At 61.1% G+C, this 26,351-nt stretch overlaps 1 protein-coding gene across 1 annotated transcript; it reads right to left on the bottom strand.

Moving 5' to 3' along the window:
* Nucleotides 1-11: 11 nt before the first annotated feature.
* Nucleotides 12-25,211, bottom strand: MICALL1 (MICAL like 1; the record flags this gene model as incomplete). The annotated part of the gene is made up of 16 exons (XM_081084050.1): nt 12-1,412; nt 2,318-2,364; nt 2,553-2,667; nt 5,054-5,127; nt 5,283-5,373; nt 5,484-5,610; nt 6,425-6,559; nt 8,692-9,107; nt 10,389-10,786; nt 11,602-11,659; nt 12,916-13,349; nt 15,501-15,643; nt 16,318-16,397; nt 20,533-20,674; nt 20,992-21,040; nt 25,066-25,211. The coding sequence occupies 16 exons, from the start codon at nt 25,209-25,211 to the stop codon at nt 1,291-1,293; spliced, it is 2,577 nt and encodes an 858-aa protein (XP_080940176.1). The 3' UTR covers nt 12-1,290.
* Nucleotides 25,212-26,351: the final 1,140 nt, after the last annotated feature.

Genomic DNA, 26,351 nt, shown 5'->3' with positions numbered 1-26,351 from the left:
CACACACAATCTGGATTTCTAGCTTCTTTTGAAAAATGGAAAGATCTGACGACCCTGGGAACATGGCCACGTAGTCCCCACCACCCGAGTCTCCTGACACTGAGGCACCCCAGCCCGGTTCCTGCATCCTGGCCCCCGAAAGGCCCTGGAGTCGGTGACCCAGCCCCAGGGCAACAGGCACATGAGGAAGGGGACTGCAGGGCTACAAGGGCGGGCAGTGAGGGCCAGAGCCCCTACACGCCTCCTGGGCCACCAGTGAGGCCAGGCACCGGAGGCACCCGGGAAAGAAGGCAGAGCTGGCCAAGGGCACAGCGCCCGAGGCTGCAGGGCACGGCAATGAAGTGGTCTCCATTCATGGTTGGAGTGAATACAGTGAGGTCTTCCCCAAGGCGTGCTGAGGGAAGGGGCCTGGAGGTCCCAGAACCAGCTGACAGCCACAGTGCTTCGACCAGAGCTGCTGGCAGTCCCTGGGGAAAGGCCTGGTCCCCATCGCTCCTCCCAGTGGGGAGAGAGGCGGTCAGTCCTTTGGTGGGAATCAGTCGGGGAGAACAAGCAACACAAGTGAGGAGACAGACTGGTGGTGACCACGCGCAGGAACGGGCCCTCCCCCCGGGGGGCGGGTGAGCCTCAGTGGGGCCTCAGATGACAGTGTGTTAGAGACCGGGATTAGCACCTACACCAAGCAGACCCCTCGGCGAACAGGGAGCTGCCTCGAGGCCCTTGTGGGGAGACTCAGCTTAGGGCCCCCAGGTCCCCAGTGCAGCCATCACAGCCCCTGTCCTGTGAGGTTCCTACAGAGCAAGGAACGAGGGAAGCGCCTCCTGGAACTCAGAGACGGAGGGAGGGTTTCGTCCATCAGCCCCACTCATAGCTGAGGACACAGTCACTGAGCGACACGGAGACTTCATAAATAGCGCTCCCGGGGAGGAGAAGCAGACTCGGGCCACCTGCCCGGCGAGGAAGACAGGAACTGGGCCGGGCCGGGCCGGGCGGGGCAGGAAGCAGCCAGCGCAGCCAAGGCAGGAGGCCGGGCGCACACCTCGTGGGGGAAGGACCCTCAGGTCCGAACTTTAACAGCGAAGAATCCCGTCTGGACGTGACCCAGAAGGAAGGACCCAGGAGCTGCCATCACAGCCGGGCTGGGCGGGACGAGGCAGGTGTGTGCGGCCGCTGCCGCTCCCTGGACCCAGGACCCTGGACCCTGCTTGCTCCTTGGGTCTGACCAGCATCAGAGTCATCGGAACCAGCCCGGACAGGGCTGAGCCAGCGGGGGTGGCGGTCCCCTCGCTGTTAGCTCTTGTCCCCGGGGGACTTGCTCTTGGCGTCACGCTTATTTCCCAGCAGCTTCAGCACCTTCACCTTCTTGAACTTCCCCTTCTTGCTGCCCTCGGATTCAGCCTCCTTCTGGAACTCTGCAGGAGAGAGGGGGGAGGGTTGTGGCAGAAGCCAGCACCTCCTCCTGGGAGCCCTGGGCATGTCACTTCGCCCTCAGCCTCTGGTTCTTTGCCTACAGGATGGGAACCATATTCTCTCCCGGGCTTTGGCAAGGATCCGGGATAAAGGAATGTGCGATGTCTGAAGTATGGCATACGTTTATCTTTAAAAGGCTGATTCCCTAGGCCGGTGCTCACAGCTCCATGGGTTATAACACAAACACTGACTCAGAGCTGGAAGGAACCTCAGAAATCATCTCTCCGTGCCCCGACTTATAGACAGACGGGAAAATGTGGGTTTACAACGGACGAGCACCAACTAAGCTCTCTGTAGATGCCAGGCCCTGGCGAAGTGCTTCCACACATTTCCCAGTATCCTCAGCGCACACCTGGGAAGCAGGGCCTCTACAGGCCAGGAGAGTCAGGCTCAAGTCCCCCGCTAATACGCACCAGAGCGGCTGGAAGCCAGCAGTCTGATTGGAGTCCAGACGCAGCCGCAAGGCCACAACATGAGTCACAGTGGAACCAAGATTAAACCCAGGTCTCCTGACTGCCCGTTCAGTCTCCCTTCACCGCTGCAGGCCCTGCCTTATTGCTGGAAGGTCCTGCTATTGGAGCCCACAGACTTCTAAGACCAGCTGCAGCTCTCCGGGAGGAAGGCAGAGCTCGGTAAACCACGCTGGGAAAATGCTCACAGCACATCATGCTCCTTGTGGGCACTGGGCAGCCACACCCACCCTCCAAGCCCAGGCCGCCTGCCTCGCCACACACGGTCTTCCCAACAAAACAGAACTGGGAGTTGGCACACCCATCGCTGTAGTGCCCACTCCACCCCTCTGTTCAACCTGGAGTTCAAAGGGGCCGGGACCGTGGGGGGGCCTCACCTTTCTTCTTAATCATGGCTTCCAACATCTTATCTTCCTCTTCCTCCCTGAAACGAGAAAGGGAAGCTGAGTGTCCCACAGGAGGAAGGGCCAGAAAATCCCAGTCCCTTCCAGCTTCCGACTCCCCCAGGGTGAACAAGGGTGCCCTGGGGTCGCTGCAGTGAGGGCAGGGCTGGCCCGCCTGCTCTGAGCCCTTCCCCCAGGAGCCCCTGGGAGCCCTGACCAGCCTGGTCACCTCTGCCGGTCCTCATCCAGGCAGTTGACAATGGCATTGCGCTGCTCGATGAGGGTCACCATCTCCTGCATCAGCACCTTCTCCCGGCCCCGGTCCTCCTCTGTCCAGTCCTTTTCTGCCCAAGGAGAAAAGTTGGGGGTGTGAGTGGTAGGAAACCCCCTGCCTTCCCAGGAAGCCAGGCAGCAACCCCTAAGTGCCGAGTTCGGGCCAGCCCTGTGCCAGAGGCCAGCACGGAGGAGCAGATGGGTGGGGAGTCCACGTGTTGGGAAAGACGAAGGTCATTACAGAGGAGACCAAGGTTACTGGGCTGCCTGCCAGAAACACCACCGTGGGGCTCAGGAGGCAGCACAGCACCTGCTCTGCTGAGACCAGAGACCAGCGCATGCAGATGGCCGCCTGCTTCCGCGCATTCGTTCGTTCACAAATGCTCACGGTGGCTTCTCGGAGGAGGCGGGATGGGGCTGGGCCTCTGAGAACCTCCCAAGGCGGTGGCCAGGGGAGCAGGGGTGGGGAAAGAACAGGGAACCCCAGGGGTCCTCGTGCAGGAGAAGCCCGGTGACCCACGTGGCTTATTGGAACATCAATGCCATGGAGAGGGCAGACTGGAGGGGACCCTGGGGCAGGGGCCCAGCCATGCACCTGCTGCTCCTCCAGTCTCCTCTCAAGAACCCTCACGGACCAACTCAGGGGCCCACAGGCCCCGGGGATGGGCGCCCCCGTGGGCCTTCCCTCCACACCTGCCACCACAGGACTCCCAGCCATGCCCAGCCCTTCCACTTCACCCCGCACAAGGCAGGAGCAGGTGGCCCTCACAGTTCTGGGGACAGCTCGGGCTTCAAGTCCCCCAGTTCAAGTCCTACTCTGCCACTTCCCAGATCTGGAGCCCGGGTAAATTATGTCACCGATCTCCATGTGGGGAAGCTGAGGTTCAGGGAAGTCAAGTCTGTGATCAGTGTCACACCGCAAGGATGGAGCCCGTATTTGAACCTGGGCGACCTGACACTCACCATCTGCAGCCCTTATGGTATCTATGGGGCTCCAACCCACTTGGGGCCTTATAAACCAGTCCCACCTGCCAAAGCAACCTTGGGGACAGGTGACAAAGCTAGGATGTGCTGTCACCATGCAGAGGGCTGGAGAAGCCAGGCTGGCCGGGCACACAGGTGCTGTGCCCACTCTGGCCACAGGGTGTCGCTGTGGCTCCCTCCAGGGTGGCCACGCCTCAGCCTTCCCTGAGGTTTGGGAGTGACTCCCCGGGACGCTCTGGCCTCGGGGCCTCATCCCACCTCCCAACGTCCCCAGTCAATGGAGAGGCAGCACCGACGCCGCTGGCAGGAAGGGCTGTGTCTACAGAGTCGGGCCCAGGTCCACCATCCCTGGGCAAGACTCCACCTCTGGCTCACCTGTTGGTGGAAATGACGGTGCCCCACCTGGGCCACAGGAAGTGGTCAGAGCCCTGGCTCCCCCTCTAAACACTCCACAGTCCCTGGGCCTCTGGGCCTGCCGCTGCGGCTCCCGTGTCACAGCCACGGACCCCGGCTCAGCCACTTAACAACCATCATTTCCGCCCTTCAGGGGCCACAGAGTATTTCCCCACACCCACTGTCACCTGGCCCCACGGACACCCTGTGAGGTAGGTACCCTCATCCTGTCTGACACCCGAAGCCACTGAGGCCCAGGGAGGCCCCGCCCCCAGCACATTAGCAGCAAAACACAGGATGGTCTGCCTCCTCCCCGACCCTCCAGCTGCCCCTCCACCATCCTGAGCCGGTCCTGCCCCCCCCCCACAGTCATCCTGAGTCACGCTGTGCGGGGGATCCCTCCACCTTCCCCCCCAGTGCGGGCGGTCCTGCTGTGCTCTAGCCCAGGCAAGCGGCCGAGCGTTTGACAGGCTTGCTCTAGCCCCGTGCTGGCGAACCTTTTGAGCTCGGCGTGTCAGCATTCTGAAAAACCCTAACTTGACTCTGATGTCGTGTCACATATAGAAATTTTTTGATATTTGCAACCATAATAAAACAAAGATTTATATTTTTGATATTTATTTTATATATTTAAATGCCGTTTAACCAGTCAACCAAAAAAATGAGTTCGCGTGTCACCTCTGACATGTGTGTCATAGGTTCGCCATCACTGCTCTAGCCTGAGGGCGTGAGCCCAGAGCAGCTGTCATCCACTCATCAGAGCAGCCCTGGGCTCTGGAGCCTGAGCCCCGCCCCCGGGGAATCCTCCCACCATAGGTCCCAGGAGGGGGGCAGCCTCAGTCTGTTCCTGAGCTTGGTGCTCTGTGGGCCAGTCATCTCCGACACGTGTCCACACTCCCCTGCTGGCCAAGCCTGTTTATAACCTGATGCAACCCAGACAGCGCCTCCCAGCCCTCTCCCCGGCCCTGTTCCCAGAGTTGGTGTGTCCCCATCAGGGCGCTGTCAGTCCACTGCCCAGCCTGGAGGGGAAGGACGGGTCCCAGGCCTGGGTGGTGCCCGAGGGCACGAGGCCGCACTCACCTGGCTTGTTGAGGAGGCACCTGAACTCATACTCCACATCGGCCTGGCGCTGCTCCAGGTTCTGCTGCTTGAAGCTGGAGGGTGGGAATAAGACGACTGTTACTTGGGGCCCACGCAAGGCGGCCTGGCCTGCGCTGTCAGTGATGCGGGAGGAGGGCGGGGAGTCCCTCCCTTCCCAGCTGTACGGGTCCCGGGGCAGGAGCGGGGGGCCGAGGGCGGGAGGACTCACACGTAGATGAGCTCGGACTCCCGCCGCACCAGCAGGTGCTTCTCGTGGATGAGCTTGAACCAGTCCACCAGCATGTCGTCCTCACGGCCCTCTGCAACCAGATGCCCACTGAGGCCGGGGCTGGCAGCAGGGCCCGCCCTCAGCGAGAGCGGCACCCGCCACCCCCACGCCCGCCCGTCAGCCCTCCCGCAGCTCTCGCACCATTCACCCCGCCTCGCAGCTTCTCCTCCAGCAGCACCCCACGGAGCTCCAGGGCGTCCAGCTGGCGCTCGATGGTGTCCACCTCTCGGTGGATGTCCTCCTCGGGGATGTACTGGTCAGCCTGGACCTGTCCGACAGCACCCCGGTCACCTGAGGAACAGCCACCCACCCCTGCCTGCTGCCAGGAGCTTCACGTTCTCGGGCCGGCACTGGCCGCCACAGGCCCAGGGCCCGGGCGCCATCCCACGCCCTGTGCAGCACCCAGGGTGGGGAAGGGCTGCTGTGGGCACAGACACAGCTGCTCCATGCCCCTGGCCCCGGCACCAATGGGCACACGCAGAGGGAGGCACAACTTCCCGCCTCTCGTGGCAGCCCTGCCCCTCCTCTGCCGCTCCCTAGGCCATATCCCAGTGTGGGTGGCCTTGCTATAGACCAGTGATGGCGAACCTTTTGAGCTCGGCGTGTCAGCATTTTGAAAAACCCTAACTTAACTCTAGTGCCGTGTCACATAGAGAAATTTTTTCATCTTTGCAACCATTGTAAAACAAAGACTTATATTTTTGATATTTTATATATTTAAATGCCATTTAACAAAAATCAACCAAAAAAATTAGTTTGCGTGTCATAGGTTCGCCATCACTGCTACGGAGGTACACTGGCGAACACTGGTCCATCTTACTGGAAGAGTCACCTGAGTGCTTTGATCCTTGAGCTACTCTTAGTAACGAGCTAGAGGCACCACCCATTGCTCCTGCTTGCAAACAGCTGATCTGCTTGAAATCCCCCTGGTCAAGTTAACCTTCCAGCTGGACCACCCACACACCCCTCTCCAACATCTGGGCACAGCTGCCCAGGCAGCCCATCCTCCCCACGTGCCCCACGGGGAGCCTGCGGCTGCCACAGAGGGCTGGGCCCGGCAGCCTGGAGCTCCCAGCTGGTACCTTGCGCTTGATGAGCGGGAAGCCGTGTCCCGGGGCAGGTGGCCTCGCTGGCTTGGGTCCTTTGGTGGCTTTCTTTGGGGCTGGGGACGCTGTGGGCGACGCCTTCCGGTTAAAAGGATTCTCCTTGCAGGAAGACTAAAGGCAGGTGACACGACAGAGGGTAAGTCTGGGAAGGGAGCAGTGGGACTTCGGAAAGCAGGCTGGCCCCGGGGCAGGGGAGGCCCCCCCCCCCCCCCCCCCGCAGAGAGGCACCTCCCAGCATTCAGTCTCTGAGGCCCTGAGTCATCCAACACACCTCCCATTCCCCACCGCCCAGTGCGGCTGCTGCCCTGGAACTCGTACATATGCTTTCACAGTGGGTATTGTGATGCCCCCTTTACAGCTAAAACTCAAGGTCAGAGGGTGAGTAATAGGCTCAAGGTCATGCACTTCCCAGGGGCCCCAGCCGGGCTGAGCATGTGTCAGGGCAGGGCAGGCAGCCATCCAGCCCTGGGGCAGTGGTCAGGTCTTGGGAGTTTAGGACTAACAGAGCTGTCGTAGCTCATTCAGGCCTCATAACCGCCCCTTCCCCAGCGAGGACCCCCAGGCTCAGAGAGGCACTGATCCCTGCCCAGCGTGGCCCAGTCGGGAAGTAGGAAAGCAGGGGATCCTCCCCTTCCCCCGCTCCCCTCCCCTCCCCAAACCCACACCGCCTTGCATCTGGCCAGCAGGTGGTGGAGAGCACTCCCGCCTGCCCAGGAAAGAACCCTCTCCCCACTGGCCCCTTCGTGCACCAGAGCGTGTGTCTGTCTGTCTCTCTCTCTCTCTCTCTCTCTCTCTCTCTCTCTCTCTCTCCCAGCACAGCCAGCAGCCCTAGCACCTCCAACCACTTCCCCAGCCCCTGGAAACAGAGGGGTCATCAGGGCCCCTTGGAGAGGCCTCACAGGCTGTGGCGTGTTCCCCGAGTGTTTCCCCAGCAGCTGGGGAGGCCGGGGCCCTGCTCACCCCCTGTGCAGCCCGGGGAGAGGTTCCCTCGGGGTAGCTGCTCCGAGTCCAGGCATGGCAGGGAGGCAGGTACAGTTCCTGCAGGGCAGCACCCACCGAGACCCCCCCTTCTGCCCACAGTGCCTCTGCCATCCTCCCCTACCCTTGGGGTTAGGGTGTGGGGATGCCTCAAAAGGAAGCCAGCCCACTTGGGACTCTACCTCCTCTCTCCGCAGTCGCACCCCGAGGGGCTCAGCAGCGCCAAACAGCCCGAAACCCCAGCCCCTCGGGGGTCCTCAGCCTTTTCTGACACAATTCCTTCACACCAAGAGGGTGTTTAAAGGGAGCGGCCTCAAGTCACCCCCTCCCCCACCTCCCACCGAGGAACCCTGCAGCTTCTCAGAGCCGCTGAGGCCTAGAGAAGGGGCGGGGCCGAGAAGGGGCGGGGCCGAGAAGGGGCAGGGCGGCCTTCTTCAGGGTCAGCAGGTGGGTGGCAGAGCTGGACGGGCAGCCTTGGCGGAGGTCAGGGAAGGTTAAATGCCTGAGAGGCACATGGGCAGAGGCTGGACCAATAGCTCAGCTGCCTCCCCAGCCTTGTCCTCTGTCGGGTCAGACCAGGACCACAGCTGCCCCATAGGAGCCGTCCTGCCACTTCCCCGGGGGCTGGACCAGCCTTGGCCTTCAGAGAGCTCAGAGTGTGGGGCAAAAGTGGACGATCAGAACCTGGTGGCCCAGAGGGGCTGTGGCTGCAAGAGAGGCCCCTCAGGAACTAGGTGCCCAGAGGAATGTCCTGACCCCTGGTCACCCCCCGTTCTTGCAATGGGAGTGAAACAAGTGTGCAGACAGCCCACAAAGGTCCTGAGTTCCCTGGGATGGTCACCTCATGCCCACGCCACCCCCGAAAGGAGACGGAGTGCAGGACGGGCCTGGGGGGGGCCTCTGGCATAAATAGGGCCTCAGGGAGCAGAAGGGTGGACAGGAGGACGTGCGGATGGATGGTGGCTGAGTGAGTGGATCCCAAAGGGAGAAGTGCATGGCTAGGCAGGTAAGCAGGTGCCTGAATGCATCAATGCCTACAGGCCAGGCGGGTGGACAGGTGAAGAAATGGACGGGAGGTCTGGCCGATGGACGAAAGACAGACAGATGGATCTGTGCCTCAGCGAATGGGGTGACGAATGGGTAGATGGACACGGCAAGGTCAGTCAAGAAGAGGCCAGCAAAGATGGACGCCACGGACATTCCTGTCCTGAGACCAGACCCCATTCACTGACAGGCCAGCTTCTGGGCGAGGGTGAGGCACTCACCTTTACCTGGAGCTGCGGGGAGGAGGTGCCAGGCAAAGGCACGGGGACCTTGTCTCCCACCAACAAGAGCGGGGTGGGGGCAGCGCCACTGCAGGGCTTGGCTGGCTGGGCACCCGAGCTGCCCCTCGTATTGGGGGCGAGGCCAGGGCTGGCTTGAGGCGTCCGGTCCGGGATGGGCTGTGCCAGCTCCCCAGAGGAGGACAGGGAGGAGCCGGCAGAGAGGCTGGCAGAGGTCCCGGGGGTGCCCGGAGCGTGGACAGCAGGCTCTGAGGAGCTCTTGGGCACAACCGGTGGCTCCAGGAGGTCCCCACCGGCGGGCTGGCTGGCACCCTCAGACGACAGGCTCTCCACACTGAGGGCCGGCGATGGGGTGGCCGAGGGCGGCTCGGAGTGTGAGAGGCGGGAGGCGTGGAGAGCTGTGCAAACAGAGGAGCAAGTGGGCGCCAGGTCTGCGGGTGGCCTCGGCCACCATGTCCTTCCACGTCCACATGGAGCCCGGCCCGAGGACCCGCCTCTCACGTTCTGACCCAGCACGGCTACCACCTCCACTTCCCCTCCCATATCTGAGCCAACCCAGGCCAAGTTTAAAAGGCAAATCTGAAAACAAACAAACAAAAATAAAATAAACAGGGAATAAATAAAAATTTTAGCCTTAAAAAAAAGGCAAACCTGCCAGGGGAGGGGAGGCACAGACAAACGGAAAGCGAGGCTCCCACCAGGAGCAGGGGAGGGAGGGAGGCAGCAGGAGCGGAGGAGCCGCAGCCTCTCGGCGGCCAGCTCTGGGCCAGGCTCTGCCTGCACCCTGAAATTCGCTTCAGTGTCGTCATCTGCATATCAGGCAGCAGGCGCAGCGCGAAGGCACTGCCGGGCAACAGCTGGGGTGAACCCCGTGAGTCTGCCTCAGAGCTCGTCTCGTTGTCTGCGTCCCACGCCGCCCACCACCTCCACGTGGCTCAGTTAGAGGGTCTCAGGGCTCCAGCAGGGCCAGAGTGGGGACCCCAGACCACCTGCCTCTGATCATCTCCAACCCGCTCCAGGCCCCCCAGTCTGAGGGGCTCCCCTGAGGTCTGGGAGGCAGCCGGCCCCCTGCCATGGTGGAAGGTGACTGGGCCCAGGGCTAAGAAGGCTGCCGGCCGGTGCCTGGAGGGGCGGGAGCGCTGGCAGAGGGCACGCGCCCACCACTACCCGCTCCCAGATGAGCAAACGAGGACAGACACAGGGAAGGACCTGCTCAAAGTCACAAGGGCCGAGTCACACAGCCAGGTCAGAGCCCGAGGCTGTCAGCGGCGCCGGGAGGGGAGTGACTGGCGAGGCTGTCACTGGAGAGGCCAGCTAAGCCCTGCCATGCGCTTTCCCGGGAGCCAAGGCTGTGCTCAACGCTGCACCCGAGAACTCTCACCGCAGACCTGCGAGGGGGCCACAGAGCTAAACGCAGAGTCTAGGGCCTGGATTCAAATCTTGCCTCGCTGCTTAAATGCTCTGAGGACCTGGGCAAATCACTTACCCTCTCTGTGCCTCAGTTTCCCCACCTGCGAATGGGGGTAGGGTACCTCTCTCACAGGTTAGCTCCAGGATAAATGAGGAGACACAGGTGAACCATCTGGCACCTGGCCGAGAGGGATCCTGCTGAACCACGCCCGCTCCCAGCCCTGACCCGAGTTCCGACTGTCAGGACAGCTTCCAGGGACCGCACTCACCGAGCGGGGATGCGCTGGGCGCCCGGGGGGCAGGGCGCTTCTTGGTCTTGGGGCTGCTGGTGGGGGTGATGCCGTACCAGGGGTGCAGGGACTTGGGTGTGGACTCCGGCTGGGCCTGGGCAGGGCTGGTGGCCAGACTGGGTGCAGCAGGGGGCTCCTCCGCCTCCTCTGCCTCCTCCTCCTCCTCAAAGGGGTTGTAGGGCTTGGGCTCCAGGCCAGCCGCCGCCGGGCTCCTGAGGGCCACCTCCTCGCCTCCATTCTCCGCCCGCCTGCTGTCCCGGCTCGGCGGCCGGGGGCTGCTGCTCGGCGGCAGAGGGGCCGGCTTCTTCTTTGGCTCTGCCTGGACCAGTGCGATCCAGGGAGGGTCCTTCCTGGGGGCAGGTGTCCTGTCGGGCGTCCTGTCGGGCAGGAGGCAGGAACCCTCAGGAGGGAAGGGGCAGCACCCCCCTCTCTCTGCACAGCGCAGAGTCCATCTCCAAGGGGACGGATGAGAAACGGCGCTTCCCCCCCTCCCGCCCCCAGCACGGTGAGGCCCATCTGGGCGGCAGGCTGACACGGACTATGACGGTCACATCCCCCTGGACCCCGAGAGGCCAGATGGGGTGAACCTTCAGGCCACACAGCCCAGCCCAGGAAAGACCCACAGGGGCTCCCTCCGTGACACAGAAGGTCGCCCGGCCTCTGCACCGCCTCCCACCGGGACAAGGGACAGCAGGGAGCCTCCCCCACAGGTCACGGGACGGGTCCAGCGGGCACCGCACTGGCGCGCAGCAAGTGCTCGCCAAGTCTTAGCTACTCTTGTGGCGGCCACACCACAGGGGACGTCCCGATGTCCTCACCCGGGACACAGGGTCCCCGGTGGAAGGCTGAGCCAGGTGCACGGCTGCGCTGTGCTGGCCTTTCCTACACCTGCCTGCCAATCCTCCCAGCTCAGCGAGCCAGCCCAGGCCGCCCCCGTCACAAAGGCAGCAGAGGCGAGGGGAGGCGAGGGGACTGCAGACGTGGGTGACTCCACCTGGCACCGCTGCCCACAGGTCAGGGGCCCCCGGGGAGCCTCGGGGGAAGGGATGTGGGCACAGCACTCCTTCCCCACCCAGAGATGAACCCTGCTCATGCTTGGGGGGGTATAGAGTGGGTCCTGTGCCTCCCCACAGGTCCCAGGAGCCCCCCATCCCCACCACCAGGGCCCCAGAGCCATCCAGGGCCGGCGTACCTCTCTGACAGCTTGGGCGTCCCTCTCGGCTTGGGGACGGGGGGCTCGTGCAGCCTTCCTAGATGGGAAAGGAGGGTGAGGCAGGCCTTCATGGCCGCTGTGGGCTGGGCAGCGCAGTAGGGCAGCCGGGTCGCCAGCCAGAGTGACCGCCTCACCACGGAGTGCCCTTCCTTCCTACCTGGCAGGTCACGGGCTCCAGGTGGCCATGGCAACCTCACCGCACACTCGCACCTCCCACCCCAGGGCTCAGGGAGATTAGATAAGCCCCAGAGGGGACAGGCAGAGTAGGTCGAAGGGAAAGGACAGGGCAGCTGAAACCCCATTTGCATTTCAGTTGAGAAGGGGGACCCAGTGCCCTCAGACACTGCCCCTCTGTGGACGGGAAACGTCTCCACACACCCAGCACCACCTCCTCCTGAGGCCTCCTGAACCCACAGCAGCCCTGCTGCCCCTAACAGACTTCAGGCTCTACTGAACCCGCCTGTGCCCGGTCGCCCCGGAGACTGGCTACACCACAAAGGCACACACAGGTGAGCACCATCTCTGTCCCCGTGCCCAGCTCAGAACAGAACCGAACAGCCAGAGGGAGCCTCTGCCCCAGACCCACGGGCCCTCCTCGCCTGACCGCCTTCCCTGAGCAGGTGAGAGGGTCGCCCAGCACATCAGAGGCGCCCAGGAGCCCTGCCTGCATGAGCTCACGGAGCCAGGCAGGTCATCTGGGAAAGTCCTGCAATCAGGGCCTTGAACAGAGCCCCCGGGGGACCACCTGACCAGGAACACACCCGGGCCTGTCCCCGCCCCTGAGCGCTCCCCGGTCAGACATCGGACAAGGACATGGGCTGGGCGTGAGAGGGAGATCACCCGAGGGAGTATGTAAACTGGCCGGGCACACAGAGTCCCGGATGCAGTCGGGACACAGGCACACACAGTGTGCACTTGCTCGACACCCCGAAACTGAAGCACACGAGACTCACAGAAGAACACAAACACCCCAACACACACAGCATGGGCAGCCTGAGGCACCATCTGCATGCATCTGCTTTGTTCGAGCTGTGCCCGCGGCCTCAGTCACTGTTTGTGGCATGAATGACCTTAGAAACACAGTCACCCACACATACACACACACACAGACACACACAGACACACACACAGACACACACACAGACACACACAGACACACACAGACACACACATACACACACACAGACATACACACCACACAGAGACACACAGACACAGGCCCCAGCAACACGCCCAGGGCACGTGTCCACTGAACCACCACACGCTCCCAGCGAGCACCGTCCCGCTGCTCACCGTTCACCAGGCTGCCGCCTCCCTGCTCCACCGAGTTCTCAGGCTGCAGGCTGGACCGGGGCCGGGGCGTCGGGGGCACGGAGGGCGCCGGGGCTGTGCTCTCCAAGGTCTTCCTGGGGGCGGGCATGGGGCGGCCGGCCTGGGGGCTGGCCTGATCCTGTGGTTTGTCCAGAAGGCAGGGCTTGGTGGGGATCTGGGGCCGGGCCTCAGCCCCTGCAGCCGCCCTAGGGCTGGGGCCGCCTCCCTCCACATCCTTGGCTTCTGCGGCTTCCTTTCCTTCTTCTGGCTGTCGCTTTGGCTGTGGTGGGGACCGGGGCTTGGCCCCCCGCCCACCCGGGCCCAGCCTGGGACAGTGCTCCGCACACACGAAGGTGCCCTCCTCAGGCCCAGCCCTGTAGGCCCCGGGGATCAGGGTGCTGGAGCACTGCCGACACCTGCAGGGAGAAGGGGATGGGTGTTAAACTGGACCAGGCAGCCCGGCCCAGCGAGCGGCCACCCCTCCTCCAGCACCAAGGCCCTTCCCTCCGCCTCCTCCCAAATGCCAGCCGGATCCTGTCTCAATGTCCTGGACTTCCCAGAGGAAAAGGAAAATGGTAACTGTCAGGATCGCAGCAGAACAATAAAACCACGTGCAATCAGCAACAGGAATTGTGAAACACATTCAGTTTGTGCTGCAAGAGGAAGCAACGTTTCCCCCAGAGGGACCGTCCAGTGAGCGCGGCCGCCATTAGGGCTCAGGACGGACTCTGTCGTTCTCAGCCAGAAGGCTGTTTGTTTTGTTGTGTGTGGGGTTTTTTTGTTTTGTGTTTTTTCAAATATATATATATATTTTTTTTTTAAATATATTTTATTGACTTTTTACAGAGAGGAAGGGAGAGAGATAGAGAGTCAGAAACATCAATGAGAGAGAAACATCGATCAGCTGCCTCCTGCACATCTCCCACTGGGGATGTGCCCGCAACCCAGGTACTTGCCCCTGACCGGAATCGAACCTGGGACCCTTCAGTCCGCAGGCCGACGCTCTATCCACTGAGCCAAACCGGCTTCGGCCCGTTTTCTTCTATCCATAAAACAACAAAACAGCCCTGACCGGTTTGGCTCAGTGGATAGAGCGTCGGCCTACGGACTGAAGGGTCCCAGGTTCGATTCTGGTCAAGGGCATGTACCTGGGTTGCGGGCACTTCCCCAGTGGGGGATGTGCAGGAGGCAGCTGATCGATGTTTCTCTCTCATCGATGTTTCTAACTATCTCTCTCCCTTCCTCTCTGTAAAAAATCAATAAAATATTAAAAAAAAAGAAAAGAAAGAAAACGGCACCAAATACATGTCAGAGCGGGTCGCACTTGACTCTTATTCCAGTTGTGCCTCTACTTACACAAGCTTTACTTCAGGTATGTGTTCACACCTGGTCACAATGTCAAGTGGACTTCTTACTGAGGGGGGTGGGGGGAGGAAGGGGCGCTGTAAACAGTTTATAAACACTGCCCTGACGTGGGTGTGATGGCTCCCCGAGTGTTCCCCCCATGACCCTCAGTCCTGCTGTCAGGTCCCAGGTTCCAGGTGCAGCCGCCACACACACCATACACACACACTCCACACACACACACACCACACACACACCACACACACCACACACACACATGCGCGTGCACACACCACACAGACACACACACACCACACACACCGCACACCCATCTCACGCACACACACACAGAGCATTCGGCAACTGTCAATCACCAGCTCCCTTGACTCTTCAATTTCCTTTTCTGATTTCTCTCTTGTATCGTATATTTTCTAAATTATTTGTATTTTCCTTGCCTCTTATTCCATTCTCTTTAAACCTGGCTTCCACTGGGAGTGGTACACAGAAAGCAAGTTTTTATTGTGATATTTTAAAACCCTTTCTCCCCAGTGGCCTTAAAGCAGACTGTGCTCCTAAAACAGTGGTCGGCAAACTCATCAGTCAACAGAGCCAAATATCAACAGCTCAACAATTGAAATTTCTTTTGAGAGCCAAATTTTTTAAACGTAAACTATATAGGTAGGTACATTGTTATTAACTTAATTAGGGTGCTCCTAAGCTGGCCTTTGCTAAAAACGTCCTCAATCTGATTGAGGTACGTTCGCTGAGGTCGACCCCTTCCAACTCTCCCATCCACACTCGTCTTGTATACTTGTTTAGTCTATCTCCTTTCCAAAAACCAACTTCTGCACATGGGCCACGAAGTTTCAATCGCACTGTATGTGCGCGCCCGCACATGGTATTTTGTGGAAGAGCCACACTCAAGGGGCTAAAGAGCCGCATGTGGCTCGCGAGCCGCGGTTTGCCGACCACTGTCCTAAAACATCAAGGGCGGTTCACCTCCGAGAGCGCCGCCCGGGGCAGAGCCCGCTCCGGCCTCTAACGACGCGATGAGCAGGTCTCCCCTCGGAGGCCTTAGTTGCTCCCCAGGAAATGGAGACAAGCAGGATGCTCCGTAAGGAGAGCCCACCAAGGTGCCCCCCACGGTGGTGCTGAACCACGGAAGTTCCCTCCCTGCTACTGGGGTGCTGGGGTCGAGGCCCGGCCAGGCCCCCGCCACTCACCGGAAGCAGTGCCGGTGGTACAGCTTGCCCTCGGCCAGGTACCGCTGCACCAGGTGCACGTGCTGCCCGCAGGCTGCGCACACGCTGCTGGGGGTCCGGTGGGCACTCTGCTCCGACAGGTGACCTGAGGCGAGCTCCTCGCCCTGCGGGGAACAGGGCGGGCAGATTGGGGGTCGGAGCACGGTCACCAGCCATCCTAGTCCCTCTAATGGCCGCTGCCCCCGACGTGCACTGCGGACACCTGCCGAGTGCTAACGTGCTTCGGCAGAGCCCTGGAGGGGGACAGGGTGCAAGGAAACTGCAGCCCGGAGAGGGCGAAAGGTCCCTGGGTCAGGATGGAGACATGCACGTCCCGACGTCCAGAGCCTGGGCGTCCCCCCCAGAAAGGCGGCTCCTGCTGTCTGACCCCTCCCCTCCGCAGCTCTTACCCTGCAGGCTGGCCCTGGGGTGACTGCCCTGGCCCACCTTCCCTGCCTCCCTCCCTGCCTCCCTCCGAGAGCCCCAGCAGACGTAACTCCCAGTTTCTCTCCTTCTAAGCTCTGTGACCTTGAGCAAGCCTGTCTGAGCCTCGGTTTCCTCATCTGTATATCAGGACACATTACAGCCACCTCCAGGGTTGTCAGAGGGTTAAACAGAACCGTCAGGGCGGCGGTCAGTGCTGTGGGCTGCCCTGTGCCCCCTCCCAGGCCTGGCCTGTGAGGCTCCACTCCCAAAGCCAGTGGGAAAGGTCCAAGTGTCCTCTGAACCTGCAGTGCCCGCTGTCCCTGCCCACCGCCCCTCTCACCCGCCCCACCCGCCCACCCAGGCATCTGCCTACCTGAGCCCTCTCTTCTGGTTCCACTGGAGTGGATGGCGGGGAGGAGGGTGACAGGCCCTTTCCGGGTGGTGAGACACCGGCTGCAAAGGGACGGAAAACAGACCTGAGGCAGGTGGAGACGCTGGGCTTCCAGGCAGCCGCAACCTGGCCGAAGGTTTGAGCTCCGCAGACATCACCTTCGGTCCCAGTGCAGCGGGACCAGAGCAGGCTCCCCCTTCACACCGACCAGCGGACGCGGACACCTACACGTCCAAGCTAAGTCCCGAATGCAAGCTGCTCGCCCGGGGGCCGTGTGCACAGAGGCAACCGCACAATCACAGAACTAACAGTGCCCAGCCCGTGGCAGGACGGGGAGCTTCCTCCCGCTCCCCGGGGCACTGGGGCTGGAGGGAAGGAAAAGAAGGGAACCGCACAGTGCTGGCCGAAGATCGGGAACAGGGCTGGCTCCCTGGGGTGAGCAAGGAGCTGCCCCACCCACGCCACCGATGCCCCGCGGGCAGCCGCGGCCAGAGCCTGCCTGCTGTCCCTCTCACCAGAGAAACCCACCCACCCCACCCAGCCTCCTCCAACATCCTCCTCCTTCATTCCTTCAGCAAATATTCCCTAAGCACCCACTTTGTACCCAGGGATTGACATAAACACCCCCAATTCAGAGAACTGTATTAAAAAGTCCATTTTACTGTATGACAATTTAAAAAATAAGACCCAAGCTCTTTACTGTGGTCTAAAATGACCAAACTTCAGGTCACTGTCCATTAATGGACCCTGAAATCAATTCTGTGGACTGCAACGAGCACATTTCAAAGATGAAACAGCCTGGCTGGTGTGGATCAATGAGCGTCGACCTATGAACCAGAAGGTCAGGGTTCGATTCCCTGGATTTCGGGCTTGATCCCCAGTGTGGGGCATGTGGGAGGCAGCCGATGGATGATTCTCTCTCATCATTGATGTTTCTGTATCTCTCTTCCTCTCTGAAATCAATAAAAGTATATATAAAAAAACCCTAACCAGTTTGGCTCAGTGGATCAAGCACTGGCCTGTGGACCGAAGGGTCCCGGGTTCAATTCCAGTCAAGGGCACGTACCTCGGTTGCAGGCTAGTGCAGGAGGCAACCAAAGGGTGTGTGTTCCTCTCACATCGATGTTTCTCTCTGACTTTCCCTCTCTCTTCCACTCTCCCTAAAAATCAATGGAAAAATATCCTCTGGTGAAGATTAACAACAACAACAAAAAAGATGAAACAGAATAGAAAGTATCTGTGTGCATCACATGTGTAGGGGGGAGAATCGTTTCCTGAAACTTGTTTCAGTTACATATGTGTGCATGAACTCAGGCTGTGATGGGAACTGTATTTCTTACCATGAATCGTGGTAAAAAATTTTGGAAGCCTGTGCCCTCCTGCCTGGAACATTCCTCCCGAGAGCCTCACATGGCCTCCTTCTCCTCCTTGTTCAAGGCTTACTCAAATGTCACCTCCTCCGAGAGGGCCTCCCTGACCACTTCCTATTCCCATCGCTTTCATCCCATTACCTTACTTTGTTTCCTTATTGGACTCTCCTAACATTATGTCACTTATTACCTCTCTCTCCCCTCTCACCTGCCCCTCATCCATTAGACTGCAAGCTCTGTGAGTCTGTTTCATTCTCAGCTCTCTCCCTAGCACAGTGCCTGGCACACAGTAGGCACCCCATAGATATGTTACACGAATAAGTGCTGGAGCTCTACGGCTGTGAACAGACGGTCTGCAGGGGACAGAGAGGAGTCGTCGTGATACTGTGGCCACAGCCTTGTGCTGAACGGGGGGAGGGGGGGCGGGGAGACACGAGCACCTGGAGTAGGTAGAGCCGCGCAGGCTGCTCAGAGGCAGAATGCGAAGATTAGAGGATCCGTAGGAAAGCGCGTGCTGGGGTGGAAGAAATGGAGCAGACAATGGGGTTTGGGGCCGGAGGATCACCACGAAGAAAGACTTAGCAGCACAAGACGTGATGTGTGCAGGCTGGTGTGGCTTAGGGCTGGGCACTGACCCATGAACCAGGTGGTCACCGGTTCCATTCCCAGTCAGGACACATGCCCCAGTTTCGGCTCGGTGTGCAGGAGGCAGCCGATCGATGGTGTTTCTCTCTATGTCCCTCTCCCCTTCTCTCTCTCTCTCATGAGTCAATAAAAACATTAAAAAACAAAAAGAATGCAAGGTGTTCAAGAAGCACAAGAGGCTGGGGCAGCGAGTGGCTCAGGCTAAGCGTGGGGAGGACCTCAGGGCCCACTAAGAAGCTGGACTTTCTCCTGATGACCTGCCTTTGCCACCCTGTGGGCTGGAATCCCTCCTCCGACTTCCCAGACGCTGGGCGTCCTGGACTCATACGCTGGCTCCAGACCAGGCTGTGGCTCCTGGAGGTCAGGGGGCAGCTGATGTGCCGAGGGTCACTGGCACCCACAGAGCCTGGCACAAGCTGAGCACTCAGCACGGCACTTCAGTATCTCAGCCAGGGCCGGGTTCAAGGTTGCCCAGCCTGGTGAGAGTCCAGTCCAGTCAAAAGCAGCGTTGAAATCCCCCTCATTCGCCCAGAAAGTACAGAACGGGCCCATCTGGGGGAGTCTGACAGCCAGCTTTGCCTCCAGGGTTGGCACACATCGCTGGGTTTCCTCTGGTTGAGCAGCAGGTGGGATAAAAATGGTTTGCATTTAGGGGCCAAGTTATAGGAAAAGTACAAGCTGTGCTTTTAGCAACAAGCATCCCCGCAGGCCCAGGCACAGCTCAGGGAGCTGGGCCACCGGGGCGCCCTCACCCCAGGACGCCCGGTGAGGACCCAGGACCAAATCAACAGTAGGATCGACGGCCCCCCACCACCCCACCCACCCCACAGCTCCCCAGAAGAAGAGCTCAGAAGAGCAAGCCTGGGGGTTTTGACAGGAAACCTTCCAGAACACAGGACCAAGTTGTGATTCTAGGTAAGTAAGCTAAATTCTAACCAACGGAACAAAGACATCATAATGACACTGACCTTGAGTCCTAAATAAGAGCCGCGAGCCGCACGCACGTTTACATTTCCTCGTTTACTCCTCACATCAACCCTGCGAGGTGGGAGCTATTCTTACCTCCATCGCCAGGGGAAACTGAGGCAGAGAGGTGACCGTAAATGGCACCAGAGAGTAAATGGCAGCTAAAACGTTTGGAGTCCACGCTCTTAATTTCCACCCTATTTGCCTCTCACCAACAACTCAGTGGTGAAGAAATCTTTTTGATTTCTACTAAAATACATACCATGCTATTTGTTCAAGTATAATATTAATCCCTAGCAATATCTCAGGAAGGGGAGATATTATTTTAATTTTGATGTCCTTTTCTGTGTCCTGACTTGTCTACAATAAACATGCTTTACTTTTAAAAAGGAAAAAAAAAGACCTGACTTTACAGACACTTCTTTAACGATGGGCTGGGATTGTCCACACGGACAGCAGACAGGAGGCAGGGCTGAAAGCGAGCAGGGGAGGGGCAAGGCGCCCCCTCCCCGCGCCCCCCCTTCCCCCCAACTCAGGACCCAAAAGTGACCCAGAGCAGGAGTCCGGACACCTGTATTCTCCACCCAGCCTCTCTGCTTTCCTGCTGTGTGACCTTGGGCTCCTTGCTTCCCCTCTCTGGGCCAGTTGCCACAGGAGATTCCTGCACGGGGATTTTCCAGGCAGGAGGCTCTGTCGCCGCCGCAGTGACCTGACTCAGAGCAGAGAAGTACCCTGTACCCCGGGGAACCCCCAACTCCCCAGCCTCCCAGTTCTCAGGCCCTGAAGGTCACTTCTGGGGAAGATGCTGCACAACAGCCCACAGGGTCACTTCCCTGCTGCAGGAAAAACCCCAGGGAAGTGTCTGCTAACAGGAAGTGGGGTGGGTGCAGAGAGGTGAACTCAGACAGTGGGAAGCCCCCGCCCCCCCCGCTTTGTTTCCTCTCATATTATTTTGCTCAGTTATGGGTTGCTGTGTTTGTTATCTGTCCCCGCCACCAGACTGGGCACTCCGGGGGACAGAGACCTGGTCACAGCTATACCCCAGCACATGCTGTTTCACCCAGAAAAGGGCATTTCAATGAGTGAACGAACGATCCAGTGAATGGATGATGGGCTGCCTCCCCAGCTGCCTGTTTGCAGTGCAGAAAACTACCACCCGTCCGCAGCCCCAGCCCCAGCCCCAGGGCCAGTCTCCCTGAGGGCTGCCCCCTCTCACCTTGGCCATGGCTGGCGAAGTGGTTGTAATACTGGGACACGTAGGTCATGATGCTGAGGCAGTCGGGGACCCTCATGGAGACCATGTCATTGGGGTCCAGTAGAGCAGGGATGCCCAGCTCCTTCTCGGCCACTTCAAAGGCCTGGGTGGGAACAGGTGCAGGGGTGGGGGAGGAGGCAGGGTTAGCAGGCGCCCGTCCGTGGGATGAGGGGTACCAGGGCAGGGGTGGGCATGGGCTCCCCTCAGCTCTGAACCCACATGATGGCCTGGTGCTCCAGGGACAATCGGGCCAGAGGGAAGCAGGACTGGGGAAAGGAGCAGCCAGGGCCCCAGTGCAAGGCAGCCCCTCCCACAGCTCCTGCCCTGCAAGACCCTTACCCACCCCCACCCCACCCCACCCCAGCCCCACCCCAGCCCAGCCCCACAGCCTCTTGTGCTTTCAGCTGTCTGAGGACTCACCAAACGGTTATTCTCAAAGACATTGTCCTTGGAAAGTGAATCAAAATCTCTGCAAGAGGCAAAGGGGAGGAGGAGCACTGACGAGGTGACTGGACAAAGGGAGGGGCAGGCGGGGTGACCTCATCCCAAGGGGAGGGGTCTGTGGACTGGCCAGGAGGAAACCGAGGCAACAGCGCATGCCGGTAGGACTGGGCCTTCCGGTGGGGGCACAGGCTGAGCTCCTGGCACCCAAGCGGAGGACGCAAATCACTCGAAGGGGAAGGGCTCAAGTGCAAGCTTCCAGGTTGAAGATCCCTGACCTCACTGCGAATCAGGATGCCCTTCCCCAGGAAGCCACATCCTGGTCGGCCCAGGACAAATACTTGTAAAAACAGGGACATCCGTGGATCGAGGACCTCGCGCCAGTGCTGTGCGGAGCTCCTGTCTTGAATTTACATTGTTTTCAACTCGGCCTGGCTGGCGTTTACCCCGTTTCAGAGGAGACCGCTGAGGCCCACAGAGGGGAAACGAGCCAGCCCCGGGAATCCACATTCCTGGTCCTTGTACTGCACGTCTCAAACCTGGAGAAGCTACACCAACATGCTGAATCCCAGCCCAGCCCGAGGATGGCTGCTTCATAATGGGGCCAGGACCAGAACAAGCCTGAGCTGGACTGGAAACAGAACAGCCTCCAGAGCGGCTGGCAGGCCCTGACCGGCTGGCTGCGAGCTGGGCCGCTCCGGGGACGCCTCCTGGGGGAGCAGCGAAGGCTTTCCCAGTTTCTAAGCTGAGACAGGTGAGAGGCAGCAGGGCCGGCCTGGGGGGCCCTGGAGGGGACAGCTGGCCAGCCTGCCGGCTTTATCTATCCCCCTCGCCCCCTCCCGGCTGCTAGAGTGGCTGAAACCTGTGGAGGCAGCCCAGCCTTCTTGCTGGCACCGTCCTGGGTGCACCGCCCAAGTCGCTGCCCTTCTATGGCTGAAAACTGCAGCCTGACTGCCCGATGCAGGGGTCAGAGGCTGGAGCAGGCAGCACGTCCTCCCCGGGGCTCTGCTCCTCCAGGCTGGCGGGGAGGACTGGCGGAGGCTGTGCTGGGTGAAGGGCAGGCCTCACAGACAAGGGAGAGGGCAAGCACGCCCCTCCCCTGGCCCTCCGACCCCTAGCCTCTCCAGGCAGAGTCCAGGTACAGTAAGCTGAGAACCCCGGAAGGGAGGTGCCCCAAGGTTGGATGGACTAGACAGAGGGGAGGTGGCTGTATATGAGCTTCAGCCCCCTTTGTCACCCCCTGGCCAGGCTACTTCCTTCTCCCCTCAGCTGGGTCCCTAACTCCCCTATCTTTGACCTAAGAGCATGACCCTTAGCAAGCAATGTGACCTCCGAACCCTCAGCCTCCTGGTCTGTGATGCTGTGAAGGGGGTGAGGGGGCACCAGCAGAAGCCCCCAAGACAAGGGCTTGTTCCTGGACCAAATGAGGCAAAGCACCTTGTCTCGGCCACTTCCTCCAGCCTCCCCAGCAGTGTTCTCAGGAAGGTGGGCTTCTATTCACCCTGTGTCGCCAACACTCTACCTGGTACATAGGTCCCGGTACTTAGTAGGCACTCAATAAATGTTTGTTGAATGAAGATATCCTGGAAGCAGCGTAAAAACTGTAAAGGCCCGCAAGACACTACAGTTCTTCCTCCAGCCTCCCCCTACCCCCATCTCTGTCTCTAATCACCATCTGGCTTGGGTAACAGATTTTCTGCGACTTTCAAAGGCCGGGGAAGTTGTATTTGGCTCTGGGAGAGATGAAGGGCACAGAAATGAAACCCACATGGTGTCTGCCCTCAAGGGAGCTTAAAGGTGCCTGGATTGGAGGAAGAGAGAATGAACATGGCAGCAGAGCCCGCCCCCCTCAGAGGCAGGACCCACAGCGCCAGGAGCTACTTCAAGATGCTGCTTGCCAGGCCCTGCTCTCACGGAGATCCTCCCCTCCGCACCGCTGAGGTCCTCTCTGTGCCTTAGCTGGGCCTGGGCCTCAGTTATTGTCCTGTGCAATGGGCTGGCAGCCCCAACGCTGGCCTGCCTTGCAAGGGAACGCCTGGGTGAGATCCTAGATCTCTTCTCAGGAGGGGAGCCGCCCTCCATTCCACACCAACTCCGGCCACATCCCTCCCCTGCTGAAAACCACCATGGCTCCCACGGCCCTGTGCACCCCCCTTAGGCAGCCAGAGGCCCTAAGCACTCCGGCCCAGCCACTCCCCGGGCCCGCCCACCATGCACCATGGACACCCCCCCCCCCCCGCAGCGCTGCCTGGGCCTCCTCTGCTGGGGGGGGGGTCCCCTCTGCCCAGAACGCCCTGACCTGGCCCCTGCTGTCTCCTTGGAAACCATGTGACATCTGGGAGGCTTCCCATCCCTGAGAGAACACTTCCCACGGGGAATGATCACCCCTGCGTCCGCATCTGTTACTCCCGGAGGCGTGGGAGACTGTGCGGGGTGTCTCTTTGTTAGTTGGTTGCTATCTCCACTACCAGGCACAGTGCCCAGCACGGAGTAGTAACTCTGTCACTACTTGTTGAATAAATGAAGGAACAAGACACTTTCATCATCATCCCCGAACCGCCTAATAACACTACTTATAATCACTGTTCATTGAATGCTCATTTCCTCATTCAATCCTCACAACCACCCTGTGAGGTCAGTCTTATTATCAACCCCACTTTACAGATGAGGGAGCTGATGCCTGGGGGCGGGCGGAGGGGGTTGTGACTTACCCCAGGGACACCTGGGACATGGCACTGAGCACAGACCGAGCAGCCTGCACCGTGTGATACCCAAGTCCCTTCACACCTGGCCCTGGCCCCTGCCTCCTGCCTCCCCAGCTGCCCCCCAGCCAAAACAGGAGACCCCTCCAGCCCTCCCCTCCCTTCTGGGTGCCCTTCTCCGTCCTTCAAGCCCCCTCTCCTGAGCGCCCAACCTCTATTCGTGCAGTTGTCACGCGCCCCCCAGCCGGCAGGGCCCCCCTACGTCTGTCTCCACCTCACCTTGTTCACTTCTGCATCCACACCCCCAAAGCCGTCTCCTCCAGGCCCGACCCACCACCCACAGACACTGTACCGCGTGGCACAGAGTAAACTAAGTGCATGCGCCAGCCCAGGGATCCTTGAGGCACCCTTCCTCCCTCCCCTCCTCCCTCAAAGCCCTCTCAGGTGCTGTCCTGGGGAGACAGGTCTGGGGGTGGAGCGGACACAGACTCTGGACCCTGCCAGGCTCAGCACCCTTGGTGGGGGGCGCTGTCAGCACCAGAAATGGCAGGCACCAGGTCAACTTTACTCAGTGTTTTATAAATGAATGAATGAATGAATGAATGAATGAATGAATGGAAGAGTTTACGGGCCCAAGGAAGAGGGAGCTGAGACAGAAGCCCCAAGTCCACTGCTCGGGGGAGGGGGGACCTGAATACATGTTCCCATGAGAACCTCGCGGGGCAGCTGGGGACAAGGAGGAAGGAGACGTTTCATACCCCGTGGCTGCCAGTCAGACTCTGCGCCTCCACGTGCCCCGCCCCCCCCAGGTCAGCAGGACCTTGGGGCGCACGCTCGGAGGCAGGTCTGTGTCCTAAGCGGGGCGGGGGGGGGGGGGGGGGGGCTTTCTCCATTCGCCCAGCCCTGTACCCTAGGGTCTCCTCCCTCCATGCCGGGGGAGTCAGAAAAGTGAGGTTCACTGCACTCAGAGCTAGGGAGTCCCCCACAAGAGGGAAAAGGCCTCCATGCCGCACAGGGAGGGGTGCCAGTGCAGGAAAGGCAGGGTCCCCAAAGAGGGCTCGGTGCCCCCTTTAAAGAGTTGAGACCTGGGGGTGAGGGAGTCGCTGAGGCGGAAATCAGTGCCTGGTGGGCGGGGCCACCCTCCCCACCCCCAACGCCCGCCGCGGAGGCAACCGAGCGCCGGTGGGGGTGCCCAGGGGCGGGGTCCGAGGCCCCGGGGGGCCGGGCAGGGGTCTCGGGGACCCCACGGGCGTCGCGGCCCGTCGGTGGGGTCGGGGTCTGGGTCTCCGGGGGCGGCGCCTGCCCCCTGCCCCCCGCGGCCGCGTCACAGAGGGGGTCCCCGCGCACTCACAGCAGGTCGGGCCGGTGCCGGTGCAGGATGGCGCAGAAGGCCAGGCCGTCCCGGAAGGAGCCGCTCAGGTCGCGGACGTCCACGCCGCGGTAGCCCTCGCACTGGCGGCGGCACCAGGCCAGCAGCGCGCCCCGCGGCCCCGCCATGCGCCGCGCCGGCTCGGCCCGGGCCCGGGAGCCGCGATCTGGCTTCGCCGCGGACCGAGGACCGGCGGCGGCGCGGCCCTGCCCGGCGCGGCTCCGAACTCCGGCGCGACCGGCGGGCGCAGGGCGGGGGAGGAGGCGGGGCCGGGCCTGCTGTCCTCGCTCGGCTCCGGCGCGGGTCCGGCTGGGCTCCGGCTCCCCGCCCGGACCTGCCCGGACCAGCCCGGCCGGCCGCCGCCTACTCGCCGCCGCTCCCCGCGCGGTGGGCCGGCCGGGCGCCGCGTCCCGCCGGCCTGGGTCCCCGCCCGCCGCCCGGAGCGGCGAGGGGGCGGCGGCCTGGCGCCCCACCCAGCGCCGGCTCCGCCCCCAAACGCGGACCCCCCACCCCCACCCCCAGCCGACACCCACCGCCCCTCCCCGCAGCGATCCCGACAGACACCCCTCCCACTCGGGCCGCCCTGCACGCCTCACCCACCGCAGACGAGCCCTTCCCCCCAGCGCACCCCCTCCACCGCGCAGCCCACCGGGAGCGCTCCCCTTCCTCCATCCGAGTCCCTCCCACTCCCGGGCCTCAGCACCTACAATCCCCCTCGCTGACGTCTACACCCACCGAGCTACCTGGTCTGAGGCTTCTCCCCGGGAGCAGTTCCCTGCAGCCTCCAGAGCCCCCCAGATGGCCGCCTCCACCCTGTCTCACCCCCGAAACACCCTGCGCGGAGGCTCCATGCTCCCGCCACACCGGTCCAGGTGTCCTCCCGGGGCTGGACGGAACCTGGCCACCCGCCCTGCACAATTCTGACCCTGGTGTAGGCTCCGGGTCACCCCCTCCCCACGGGGGGCCCCTCTCCTGCCCTGAGGAGGGCGGTGGTGGGCTGGGCTCCGAGGGGAAGCAGGCCCTTGTCTGGCAGGGCATTAGGTGTCTGGCCTGGAACCATTCTCCTGCCCCCCCCCTCCAAGACCTGGGAAGCGACCCCTCCCCAAGGCCTCTCCTCCACGAGATGAATCAGCCTTCCACTGGCTGGCTGCCCGGCCATGGCCGTGATGTCACTCTGACCAGCGCACTGCTTAGCGAGGATAGGTCTGTGGCTACACCACCCCACCCAAGGGTCTTAGTCATCTCTGTCACCCCTCAGCCCTGGGGGT

Source organism: Myotis nattereri, assembly GCF_964212035.1.
Source record: "Myotis nattereri genome assembly, chromosome: 2".
In the NCBI taxonomy this organism is placed as follows: Eukaryota; Metazoa; Chordata; class Mammalia; order Chiroptera; family Vespertilionidae; genus Myotis; species Myotis nattereri.
The sequence above is the reverse complement of the archived record's forward strand: the minus strand, read 5'-3'. Positions and strand labels throughout refer to the sequence as shown.